The sequence below is a fragment of the Pelodiscus sinensis genome, chromosome 18 (genome assembly GCF_049634645.1).
Source record: "Pelodiscus sinensis isolate JC-2024 chromosome 18, ASM4963464v1, whole genome shotgun sequence".
NCBI classification, from domain to species: domain Eukaryota; kingdom Metazoa; phylum Chordata; order Testudines; family Trionychidae; genus Pelodiscus; species Pelodiscus sinensis.
The window spans coordinates 5,997,064-6,009,951 of NC_134728.1; the positions used below are offsets into that span (position 1 = coordinate 5,997,064).

The following is a 12,888-nucleotide window of genomic DNA, read 5'->3' on the forward strand; positions in this document are numbered from 1 at the left end:
TGGGCTGCAAGATTGTCATAGCCAAGCTGGTTTCCTGGGATAGAGTAGTGTTGCTGACTGTGCTTGCGTATCGAGCATTTGTGGACTGTGCCGATTGAACCGTAGCAGCGCTGTGATTGGATGCAGGAGGAGCACATGGGTCTCACTGTCAATATTGTGTGCAGTCAGCACGCACCTCTCTTCATGTGGTCTTGCTTTATGTGTGTGTCACTTTAATAATACCAGTAGGAAAAAAATACGCAGCTAGAAACCAGCAGCCTCTGGCAACCTTGCATGTTGCAAAAAGCCCTTATGGGCCATGCACAGAACCGCGATGGGCCGCATGAGGTTCTTCCCACAGGCTGCCCACCACTGGCATTGACCATACGAGGCAGGATGTTGCATTAAATGCCTTTGAATTATTAGCAACTTGCTAATGTTTTAGCCTGAAAGTGGATTGTGTATTTTGTCCCCATGGCCTTTTAGCTCTCCCATCCCTATAGTTTCTCTGGTGTTTGTGGGGGCTGTATCAGTGGGGTTAATCAGTGGGATTGTGACACTTCTAGGACAAAGTTTCTCCATCGTTAATCTAGTACTTTTCTCCTCTCTCTCCTCCCTGAGGCATGGCACCAAGTCTGCTGCCAGACAACAAGATTAAGTCTTCATTTTCACAGACAGTTCGCTCCCCAGTGAAAAGCAACTGAGAAAGAGATGTGTGCTAAAGTAAGATTCAGTGTTAAATAGTCAGTGAGACCTGCAAGGATGTAGTCACGTGGTTCCCTTTAATGTTACTGGAAGGCTATTTGTGGAAGATAGGAAGGGTGAATCCTTTTCCATCCTTGGAACATAGGTTCTTACGATATTAGAGCTGCCAATGTGGAATCCAATATTCACCCTTCATAACAGGAGGCGCTCAGATGCTATTAGCAGTAGAGAACCAGGTAGATAGAATATTCCATCTCTGGTGGTGGCCAAGACCAGATGTTTCAGAATCCAGAGTAATGAACAATTATAAAATAATCTGTCCTAGGAAAATTTCTTCATGGCACTCCTCAGTTATTGATTTGCTTGAGCCCTGATCTATGAGGAATGATGCCCCTTATATTTTTATCTTGATTAATTTAAATGTATGCTCCCATTTTTGCATATATAAATTAATATTTAGTTGACTCCTATAAAGCTGCTGGCCTTGGTAATATCATGTGACTATGCATTCCACAGCTTAAATTTGAATCATCTTAATAATAATCGCCATCGGTCTTAAATTAGTTGCAATTCGGTTTAATTGCATAGCCCCTTCTCCTAGGGATCTGGAAAAGTGTAAATAGGGACACCTGGCTTACTTTTTCTTATCCTATACTCTGTTTATATCCTATACTCTATGTCATCCCTTCACCTCCTCTCTAAACTAAGTAGCTATAATCTTTTGCAGGCGTTGGCGGTCTTTTCATGCCATTGATATTTTTGTCCCCCATCTCTTGACCACTTCTGTTTCTACTGTGCCTATTTTGCTTGGGATGCTTGGACCTGAACATAGTGTTCTCAGTCAGGGTGTACAGTTGAATTAAGTAATGGTATTATATTATTTTCAGTAGTATTGTGTGCCTTCTAACACTTGTTTGCTTTTGGCTGCTGTGCAAATGTGTATGGGGGAGGGAGAAGAGAGATTTGAATTTCAGTTCAAGTGCTGAGTGAAAATTTTGACTGTTCATTCCACAGTTCCACCCAAAACCAATGCACCAAAACCTATAAATATTGAGCTATGCAGAGAGAGATTGAGGACTGTAGTCTGCTCTCCTTGCGGCTGGTGTAAATCTGGAGTTATTCCATTCATTTCAGTGGAATGAAACTGGATCTATGTTGGCATTACTGAGAACAAAATTAAATCCCTAAGAGCCAAATTTATCCTTCAGCCCAGGCTCATTTGGCCTAAAATTGAATTAATCAGAGGTCATTTCTTTTTGTTTCCTAAACCAAAGTTCTCTTTGGAGAGCTGAAAACAGCATGTGACATGGCAGAGATTTTGAATTATTGGGTGAGTAATATAATAACTGAGAAATCGTGAAAGAGTATATAATTACTATGGAAATATAGTTGCCTTGGTTCTACAGTGATAATGGGCACTTATTTCAGAGTTATTTCCCATGCAGTTGCTATCAAAACTCCAATTTCATTTGGTCAAGTAATTGGAAGCAACGGGAAATGACACAGTGCGCACACTTTTGTACAGCTGCTAAACAAGAGCTGTGATCGTATTTTGTGGAGTCATATTCCGCTCAGATTGCATGCGTGCAACAAACTATGGGCTTTCCTCAGTGACTTATCCGTTTTAGGATGCCTGGGGAACACAGGTCAAATATTCCACCGCCAATCGGTTAGTGGCCACTTTTATAAAGAGGGACAGTTCTGTTCAAATAGCATTATCTGGAATGTTTGAAAATGGGACATAGGCTAAATAGATTGATGAACTTTTCAAAATGTAAACTCTGAAGATGTCATTATTTTTCTTTGTGTTATACAGTTTTCTCCTAGTTTTCTCCTGCCTGGTACTATCCGTCTTTTCAACCATCGATGAGTATCAGAATAGCTCTGAAGGGGCCCTTTACATACTGGTAAGTTGGGAGATGCAAAGGGGAGATGGAGTAGGAGCAAGAAACAAACAATATTGGTATTGTCAAACATGTCAGGCATTTGAGCTGTAATATTTAAGAAGGATGGATCAGAGACTATGCTTATATCTACACTACGCTGCTTTTAGCAACAAAGCTAAAAGTGAGCTTTGTGTGAAGGCTTTCTCTCAGCACTTTTGTGGACAAAACACTTCCACCTCCTACAAGGGGGGTTTCACTTTGTTGGGAGGAGAGTGCTCCTGCAGACAAAGCAGCATTCACACTTTCACTCGCTGTGCCAAAACTCATGGCTTTTTTTAAGCACCCACACACAACAAAAGTTTTATCGATCAAGTGCAAGTATAGATAGACCCTATGTTGGAGAACTTGGCCGAGACATGGCGCATGGAGAGAGTCAACCTTCTAATGAGGGATAAATATTTTCTCTCTGTGCAAATGCTTGTCTGGATTTGACATGCTTTCCAATCCATAGCTATGAAAATCATTAAAACCAAGTACCTAACACCCCTTGGTAAGAATAGTGTTTGTATTAACCTGTAAAAAATTCTGAACATCCAGCAATAGCTGCTTTCTCTTAAGACGAAAAACAAATATGACTCCAAATCTAAGATGATGTATTAGCTCCTGGTGCCAGCTGGCTCATTTTGAATCCTTTCTAATTTGCTTATCTGTTTCAGATCTAGGTAACAATAGCATTGCCTTTAGCCTGTGCTCACAGGGCCGAAATCAATCTTGATTGACACTGGGTGTAAATCTGAAGTCATCTGGATTTGCCCCAGTGTAAAGAAGGAACGCATGTAGCCCACAATCTCCAAGCTGACTTTAAAAACCTGAACTACTGTGTGTTCCGTGTGTGTGTTTGTGTTTCTTTGCAATTGCAAAATCCGGCAGCATTGCTGGCCTGCATGTAGAAGCTGGTTTGATGCCCCTTGAAAAAGGTGGTCCTAAGTGGCTAAGCCGAGGTTGTGCTACGGCAGAATCGAGCTAGGTGGTTGCTTCCATTCCCTATGCTATACGTTTCTGCATTTATCCAAGCTGACATAATGCCGAATGGTTTTACTACTTAAACAGCTTGGCGTTCCTTACACTGACAAAGTGGCTTCTGGGAACATGCTGAGTGATAGCTAGCAGAATTGCTGTCGGGCACAGATGCTTACTTCATAAGGCTCCCAGAATGCATTGCATTTCCCTGTCTTTGCCTTTCCCTTCCTCCACTCCCACTCCGCACATCAACCAGATACCAGAAACTAGTGAAAGCTTAATGAGAGCCCTGGCGGACTCAGCGTCAGCCTGCGGGAGGTGAACACGGTGAGTGAAGAAACCGGAGAGAACAAAACAGACTGGCAGCAAGCAGAGCTGTGGAGTGCAGTAGGTCCAGGCCCTCAGTTTCTTCGTTTGTGGGAAGAAAAGCAGCTGGCGAGGCAGAGGGCTGTTGGAACAGGGCTGTTGGAACAGGGTAGGCGCTCACTCGAGACTGGTGCGGATTTTCAAGCCGTTTGGGTTAGCCCATTAGAGTTCACAGACACATACATATAAACACAGAAGAACGTAGGCCCAGACTTCCCAATGAGCCTAGGGCCGGATGTTGAATTGCTCAGTGCTGACAGTTGGGCCGGATTTTCCAAGGAGCCAGGCTCCCACATTTTAGATGCCTCCAGCTGCTCCCCTTGTCTCCAGCTGTTTCAAAATTTCTTAGTGCCCCCGGGAATGAACTTTTAAAGCATTCTTGCTCATCATTCTCTTTTGCCCCCCATGTCCCTCGGGTCCTGAAATCTATCAATAGGGACAAAAATAGGGAACTATCCTCTCTGGGACAGAGCTCACCTGTTGTCCCCTTATAGAGGTAAAACTGTCTTGCCAAGGGACAGATCAAACTTGTGTAAAGCCAATGGACCTTGGTCGTCAGTAGGAGGGATTGAACTGGGGCCTTTGGGGCAAAATCATGTGCCTCTGCCGCCGGGGTGAGCAGTGACATGGTGGTGGTTTGCCAGGGTTAGCCCCTGGCAGACTACTGCTATATTTACCAACACGGCTGCAGGTACCGGCGATCGCAGCTCCTGTTGGCTGCAAATTGTAGTTCCCGGCCAACGGAAGTGGCAGGAAGCAGTGTGGACCGGGACATCTCTTCCTGCAGTTCCAATTGGCTGGGAACAGTGATCCGTGGCCAATGGGAGCCGTGATCAGCAGTACCTGTGTCAGTGCAGGTAGATATAGCAGTGGGGGCCCACCAGGAGCTAACTTTGGCAGACCGGATCGCTGCTATTTGCCCACTCGTGTTTTATTGCATGAGCTAAGCGCCAGTTGCCTCTTAGCTAAGGCTGTGTAGCAGACATTGCTCTCCCTTTTCAGTGGTCTCGGTTACATTTGTAATGAGAGAGAAGTTTTCAGAATAGAGATGAACGTTACCCAAAGCATCCCATGCCCCATAAAAGCCACCCGCTCCCCCAAATTTTGGAGGTAGTTGGGAACTACTTGTGGATCTAGACTTGCCTTTAGCAATTAGTCTCTATCTTGATCTTGCATCCCAATCTCCTCTCTTTGGAGTGGTTAGAACTCAAGATTCAGATCCCGGTTCTGTGGCTCGAGTCTCTTTTTTTGGTCAGAGTCAGAATTCCCCTCGGCAAGGGCTGTCACAGCGAGGAACAAAACGAGCTTCTGTTCCAGCCTCTGCATTGAATCTGCAGCACTTTCTTTCCCCTGCCGCCGCCTTGGACTCATTATGTTGTCTCCCCTGCAGGAAATAGTCACCATCGTGGTGTTTGGTGTGGAATACTTTGTGAGAATCTGGGCCGCAGGCTGCTGCTGTCGATACCGCGGCTGGAGGGGAAGGTTAAAATTTGCCCGCAAACCCTTCTGCGTCATCGGTAAGAATTGCCTCCCGGAGCAGGTGCGATGGGCAGTAACAGCCACTGCTGATTGAACACAATGAGTGGGATAAGGCCCTGGCGGTAGACAGCTGAACTGGCTGTACTTTGGGGGAAGGTATAAATGTTATCCATAAGAACGGCCATTCTGGGTCACACCAAAAGTCTGTCCAGCCCAGTATCCTGTCTTCCCACAGTGGCCAATGCCAGGTGCCCCAGAGGGAGTGAACAGAACAGGGAGTCCTCAAACGATCCCTCCCATGTCACCCATTCCCAGCCTCTGACAAACAGAGGCTGGGGACACCATTCCTACCCATCCTGGCTAATAAGCACTGATGGGCCTAACTTCCATGAATGTATCTAGTTCTTTTTGAACTATGTTAAACTCTGGTCTTCTCAACATCCTGTGGCAAGGAGTTCCACAGGTTGACTGTCCATTGTGTGAAGAAAGACTTCCTTTTGTTCCTTTTAAATCTGCTACCTATTGATTTTATTTGGTAACTCCTAGTTCTTATGGGAACAAGTAAATAACTTTTCCTTATTCACTTTGTCCACACCAGTCATTATTTTGTAGACCCATATCCTATCCCCCCTCAGTCGCCTCTTTTCCAGGCTGAAAAGACCCAGTCTTTTTAAATATCTCCTCATATGGCAGCTGTTCCAAACCCCTAATAATTTGTGTTGGCCTTTTCTGAACTTTTTCCAAAGCCAAGGTATCTTTTTTGAGATGAGGTGGCCACATCTGTACACAGTATTCAAGAAGTAGGCGTACCGTGGATTTATACAGAGGCAATAAGTCTCTGTTTTATTCCCTTTCCCTTTTTAAATCATAGAATCCTAGGGCTGGAAGAGACCTCAGGAGGTCATCGAGTCCAGCCCCCTGCTCTAGGCAGGACCAATCCCAACTAAATCAACCCAGCCAGGGCTTTGTCAAGCTGAGACTTAAAAACCTCTAGGGATGGAGATTCCACACCCCCTTCCTCCCAGGTAACCCATTCCAGTGCTTCACCACCCTCCTAGTGAAATAGTTTTTCCTAATATCCAACCTAGACCTCCCCCACTAATGATTCCTAACATTCTGTTTGCTTTTTTGACTGCCGCTGCACATTGAATGGATGTTTTCCGAGAACTAGCCACAGTGACTCCAAGTTCTTTCTCTTGGGTGGTATCCGAACAAGCTTTTCAGACGGGCACTTGAGCCCTGCCAGTCCTGCTGCCAGGGTCCCAGGGTCATGGGGAGCTGTCTGATTAGTGGTCCAAAGGCCACCCTGGGAGGAACGCTTGGTACTGGCGTACAGGCCTTACAAGGAGGCTAAAGGACAATAGGCCCGCCATGGCTTATTGTCTGGGTCTGATTCTGAGCTATTCTATCTCATGAATGGAGCAGGGACAGAAGAGGGGCCAAAAATGGTTGCAACCCACCTTTGCGATCTTCATGTTCTGGGCTCGTGCCAAACCCTGGCCAGTCTTAAGTAAACTTAGAAAGGCATAAAGTGAACTTGGCTGTGGCTGCCGAGCTCAGATAAAGGCCAGTCGCCTCGCCTCCTAAAACAACAACATGGAAGTGAGCCCAAACTCCATGGCTATCGAAACGAAACCAGGCTGCCAGGCCAGTAACAGGGGCTGCTCAGCAGAGAATACTCCTGACTCCTTATGCCCTCTGTAGTGTGATGCTACAAGGATGAAAGAGGCTCTGGATGCCAAGCAGAGGCGAGAGCAGGCTGGATTCAGGCCCACATGACCTTGGGTAGATCAGAGATTCACACTAAGGATCACCAAAGAACCGCGCCTAGAACAGCAGCCTCCCTGGATCATCAATCTCAGTAGTTCTCCTAAGGCATTGGCGAGCCTGCATAGACAAACATTGTGGAATCGATTTCAGCCTTACAGAAAGGCTGCGTTCTGCAGTGCAAAGAGCACCGGAAGGGTGAAAAGCCAGAGAACAGAATGGGGCAGCGTGGATGCAGGTGGGAAATAGGGCTGTGGAATCCTGTTGAATCGGTTCACTGGTTAAACATTAACCAGTTAATCCATTAAAGGGAGGATGGGTGGGCTGTCCGTAGCAGCCCCTACTTGAGGCGTGCCCCGGCCCGCCAGGGACAGAGGCTACTCTGGACCGCGGGAGCAGCTCCTGTCTGCGGTGGGTCCCCTGCAGGGCTGTTTCAGTCCCTACCTGTTAACTAGATCTGTTAAGCATCACCCATTAAAGGTGATGTTTACCAGTTAACCTTTCACATCCCTAGTGGGAAACAGGGTTCAATTTGATCAATGCTGCATTGCTGTAGTGTAGAGTGAAGAATGGCATTAGCAGCACAAACACGGGACTTGGATGAGTAGATGGCAAACACTTAGAAGAGCTGGGTTTTTCCGTTGGTATCCTGCGATTCCACGACACCTCTCCCCCTCCCTCGCAAAAAAAAAAAAAAAAAAAAAAAAAGCTACAACAAAGACAGAATTCTTGGCAAAACCAGAACTCACAGCAGGGCTCAAAATCAGTGACACCAAAACCGGTATCCTTGAAACCCAGTCGTCCAGCAGTAACGTTCTATCAGAAGGCAAAAGCACCAAGGAAGTAGAACAGGTCAGTTACCTGAGCAGCACAATGCGAGTCAGTGGAGACCTTAAGAAAGACATGATGTCAAGGTTAGGAAAAGCACCCGCAGCATTCACTTAACGTAGCAGTCCTGGAGATCAAAGCTAGACATCGTCACAACACAATGGAGGATTTTCAGCTCAAACATGATCTCAAAGCCAACATACAGCTGTGAGAGCTGGAGATGTATTATAATGCTAGATAGAAACCTAGGGTATGTCTAGACTACATGGCTCCATTGACGAAGCCATGTAGATGAGTTTACTAGACATAGGGAAATGAAGCGGCGATTTAAATAATCGCCGCTTTATTTAAATCAAAATGGCCGCCACACTGTGCCGATCAGCTATTTGGTGGCACAGTGCGGTAATCTGGACGCGCCGCGGTCAACAAGGGAAGCCCTTGTCGACCACTCCGTTATGCCTCGTGGAATGAGGTTTACTGGGGCGGTCGACAAAGGCTTCCATTGTTGACTGTGGCGTGTGGTAGATTACATCGACGGAGCCATGTAATCTAGACATACCCCTAGATGCCTTCGAAAACAAATGGCTAGGAAAGATTCAGGCCATATGATGAAGTGACTTTGCCACTGTAATGGGATTGTAATTACCTCTCACGAACACCTCCTTAGCTGAGTGCATGTGCCTGCATTCTCTGGTATGGAGGATCTTCGGTGACTCAGCCCTCCGGCCGAGTTGCACGTATCGCCTGTGTGTCAAAGTCAACAACCCCATTCTGGGGTACCCATCTAACAGAGGGCATCTCTTTGCCCTCTGTAGTGTTCCGCTCTCTGGTCCCACCCTGGAATAGAGTGATGCCCGCTGAGCTGGAGGCAGCATCTTTGCTCTTACCTTAGGGCTTTATCTCCAGTCCCAGCATAGTGCAGTCATCACTAAGCGCTCCATAGTGAGCTGTCCATGGTACTGCAGCTCTCTCAGACAACCATTCACCCAGCCTGCACACCCTGAGCGTCAAAGAGGAACTCCCTGGCTCTGCTGCAGCTCTCTTTTATATGAGCTTCCTGGCCTTTGATTGGCTGCATCCCCTGCAGCCACTCTAGCCTGCTTGGAGGACTTCTCTATTGCCTTTCTGGTACTGGATGTGATAGGACCGCAAGGCCTTCAGCGGGAGGAGGGGGGGGGAAGGGAATGGCTCAGGGCCTACTCTACCCCATCACAGCCATCCACAAAGATATCTGAGAAATAATCCATCTGCATGTGATCTCCACCAGACTTAGAAGGAAGCATTGGACATATCTGGGGCATGTACTCCAGATGCCAACACACAGACTCCCCCATGAAGCTGACAAGTGAAAACCAAGTGGTGTGAGGAACCAGGACGCCTGAGAGAAATCTTAGCAGGGAAAGCAGAACTGCTGATCTCAACACCGTGGAGCAGATGGAAGCAGCAGAGGGAGGGAGGAGACTGGCTTCTTCCCTGTGTGCCAACATGGGTGAGAGAAGGATGCAATAATAAAAGTGTAGCTCAGAATCAGGCCTCCAGTGTCTCCTGTGAGTGGAGACGTTAGAACCTGGGGGTTCCGTATCTGTCTTTGCCCCTGATTCACTGACAAGTCATTCGGTGTCTCCGTTTGCCTTCCCATGAAACTGATGCTACAGTAATTGTCTGTCTCACAAGGGAGTTATAAACCTTAATTAATTATCGACTGTAAAGTTCTTTGAGATCCTGTGGTGGAAGGGGCCGTCTCTGTGGAAAGCAGTGATTTGTAATATGGCGAGGAGGGGTCAGAGGTGGCCCAGAAGAGAAGGGATGTATTTTTTTCCCTGGGGCTTTCTAAAGGTGCGCTCAAGCCATGTTTGGATCTGGACCCTTCTTTGACATGAGAGAGCTGTGGATCACAGAGTTTTGTGGTAGCCCTTTATAAAGCTACGGGCATTTACCGAATTCATGTAGAGATCTGAGGGAAGGTTTTTGGACCCCTCCCCCAAAGCCCAGGGGTATTGAGACCAAGGCTTTTACTTTGGGCCCATCTCTAGCACTCCCCCAAAAATCCCCTTGAAACAGGCCTTTCCAAAACAGAACCCATTAGGTTTTCCTGAATGAGTGGGAGCATCCGTTTCAAGGTGGGCCTCGGCAGCAGCAGCACATTGCTCCATGGAGCTGCAGAAGATCCTGATACCTCTGCTCATGCTCTTTGGAGAGGCTTATTCCAGGCTAGAAAGGGTGCATCGTGCATCAAGCCAGAATTCAGTCTGTGGAAACTTGGCAACTTTCCTCTGGGTGGAGGAGGTGTGAGGGGAAGAGGAATGTGAATTGGATTCAACCGTGCACTGAGTCATGCTGTGTGGGTTAATATTCATGGTGCATGACCATGTACTTCCACCATAGGATGTGACAGACATGTGGCCCATGTTTCTTTCGCTCTCCCTCCCTATTCCAGTCAGCCCGTGATCACTTTATACCTGTCAGAACCTTTGTTACCGTATCCCCAGCTTTGCAGGTGGCAGGGAGAAGGATGCAACGCAGTAACCTGAATACAGGATGTGACCGGACGGGTTAAAGGGCTTGATGGAAGGGGAGAGAGGCAGCTCTGAAAAAAACAGCAACTGCCCTGGCTAATCAGGGGCAGCTGAGACAGGACAGGTATAAATCAATTAAGGGCCAGGGGAGCTGACTTCAGGCTGCCACAGGATGGCTTTAAAACCTTCCCTGTGGGGGAGGGGAGAGGAGCGTGGAAGAGGAGTTTGGAGGCGGCGGAAGGAAGTGAGAGCGGATAAGGAAAAGGATAGAGAAGCGGAAGAACAGAACATCAGCACTGCCAGAATAGACCGGAAGGTAAGGGCTCTGACAGGGAGTGTTTGGGTTTCCTTCCCCCAGCGGCCTGAGGGCTCAGCCGGTGACTGAGGGGGACTGGTTACTCAGCCCCGGCTCAGCAGGGCATCTGCCTCAGCGCTCGTGTAGCCAAGGGGCAGAAGCCCAAATGCTAGAAAGGGCAAGTGAGACTGGGGGTTTGTGGACTGAGCAGGGGCCTGGGACGCAGGAGTGGGTCTGACCCTGCCACAGTAGCTAGGAAAGAAGAGGGAGGCGAGAGGGGTGCAGGAGGCCAGCTAAGGGATGTGGCTGCCCAATATGGAGCATTCCAGTGGGGTGCATGAGACTCGGGGGCCTGTGTGGATAAGACGCTGGTCTAGAGGTTAGCACGAGGAAGAAGCACACGTCACTGAACCGACGGAGTCAGTAGCGAAGAGTCCAGGTGCCCAAACTGTTATTTCTTTTCACCAAACTGCCCCAGCGAAATAAGGGAAGGTTAGAACCCAGGTGATGTGTGAAGAGTCCTTTCCGGTCCGAGGGGAGGGACTCGCCCTAGAGTCGTGCCGGCCTGGCGTCTCATTGCCCAGAGAGGTAGGAAAGATGGAGGGGAGGTGATGGTCGGTGTGTGAGGTCCACACAGTTCTTCCTCTCCTTTGCAGACATCATGGTGCTGATTGCGTCCATCGCTGTGCTGGCGGCTGGATCCCAAGGGAATGTCTTCGCCACCTCTGCCCTCCGGAGTTTGCGGTTCCTGCAGATATTGCGCATGATACGCATGGACCGGAGAGGGGGCACCTGGAAGCTGCTGGGGTCTGTGGTCTATGCCCACAGCAAGGTGAGTGAGACCTGGAGAACTGGACTGTCCGTGTTGGGCAGCGGCCAATATAAATCTGATTACAGGCTGGGGATGTTGCAGATGCTTTGTATACAACCAGTAATTCCAAGAGGCTGCAGGTGTGGAAATTTACCCCTCAGGCTTCTCCACTTCCAGATACCACCATCCTGACCATGTGCTCCTCCTAATCGTTAACACGTAGATTAACCAGGATGCAACAGGGTAACCGTTTAAACGGTTAACCAATAAGCATGAGCTTACCAGTTCCCGTAATGGTTATAGTCCGGCTCCCAGTCCTGGTCCTGGGGCGCTGGCTGCCACCCTGTGCTGTTGGTTCTGTATCCGAGCCCGCAGCACAGGGAGGCAGACAGCTGCCTGGGAGCAGAGCTTGGAGCTGGAAACGGGGCCAGGAGCCAGGCTGGGATCAGGTCTCCCGGCGCAGGTGCACACTAGCTCCTGGGATCTGGTTGTTGCCCTGTGCTACTACCTCTGAGGCAGCAGTGTGGGACAGCAGCCGGCTCCCCAGGAGCGGGGCAGCAGGTGGGAGCTAGTGAGTGCTGGGAGCCAGCTTAAAAGCCGGCTTCTGGTGTGCAGCAGCTCCCAGGGAGTCGACCACTGCCCTGCGCTGTGGGTTCTGCAGTGTAGAGCTTTGAGTGGCGTATGGGAGCACAGCCAGCAAGGAGCCTGCCTGTGAGAGCTGCCTAAGGTAAACATCTCCTGGCCAGAGCCTGCATCTGGCACCCTAGCCCCTCCCCCCTCAATCTTCTGCACCAAGTCACAACCCAAACCTTTGCACCCTCGCTCCTGCACCCCTATCCCCTCCCAGCCTCTGCATCCCAATCCCCTGCCCTAGGTCACAACACAACCCCCTGCAGCTCCCCCTGCACTCCTGCCCCAGGTCACTAGAGCCCTGCAAATCCGCAGATACCCCCTTTATATCCACTGGCATTTGCTCATTTTTGCAGTTGTGGATGAGGATGTGGGTACAAATTTTGTATCTAGAACCCTGCAAATTTGCGGAGATCTGCTCTATATCCAGAGGTATCTGCAGCCACGGATGCGGATAGCTGCCGCTCATTTTTGAAGTTATGGATGTGGTTACCAATCTCATATCTGTGCAGAGCTCTATAGGTCACAACCCCTTCCCCCGCACCCCTCCTACACCTCTCCTCTGGGTCAGAATCATCTGCACTCATCCCCCTCCTGGAACCTGTC

The 12,888-nt window shown here is 48.7% G+C and overlaps 1 protein-coding gene across 5 annotated transcripts in view; it reads left to right on the plus strand.

The window, feature by feature from the left end:
- KCNQ2 (potassium voltage-gated channel subfamily Q member 2) overlaps positions 1 to 12,888 on the plus strand; it is a 164,736-nt gene that overhangs the window by 71,693 nt on the left and 80,155 nt on the right. For all 5 annotated transcript variants that reach the window (XR_012896482.1, XM_075901038.1, XM_075901035.1 and 2 more), the window contains exons 2-4: positions 2,501 to 2,591; positions 5,347 to 5,473; positions 11,498 to 11,673. Coding sequence is in view for 4 of the 5 variants with exons in the window: in XM_075901038.1 (XP_075757153.1) it covers positions 2,501 to 2,591; positions 5,347 to 5,473; positions 11,498 to 11,673 (394 nt within the window). In the remaining variant the exon portion in view is untranslated. The remainder of the gene's footprint in view (positions 1 to 2,500; positions 2,592 to 5,346; positions 5,474 to 11,497; positions 11,674 to 12,888) is intronic.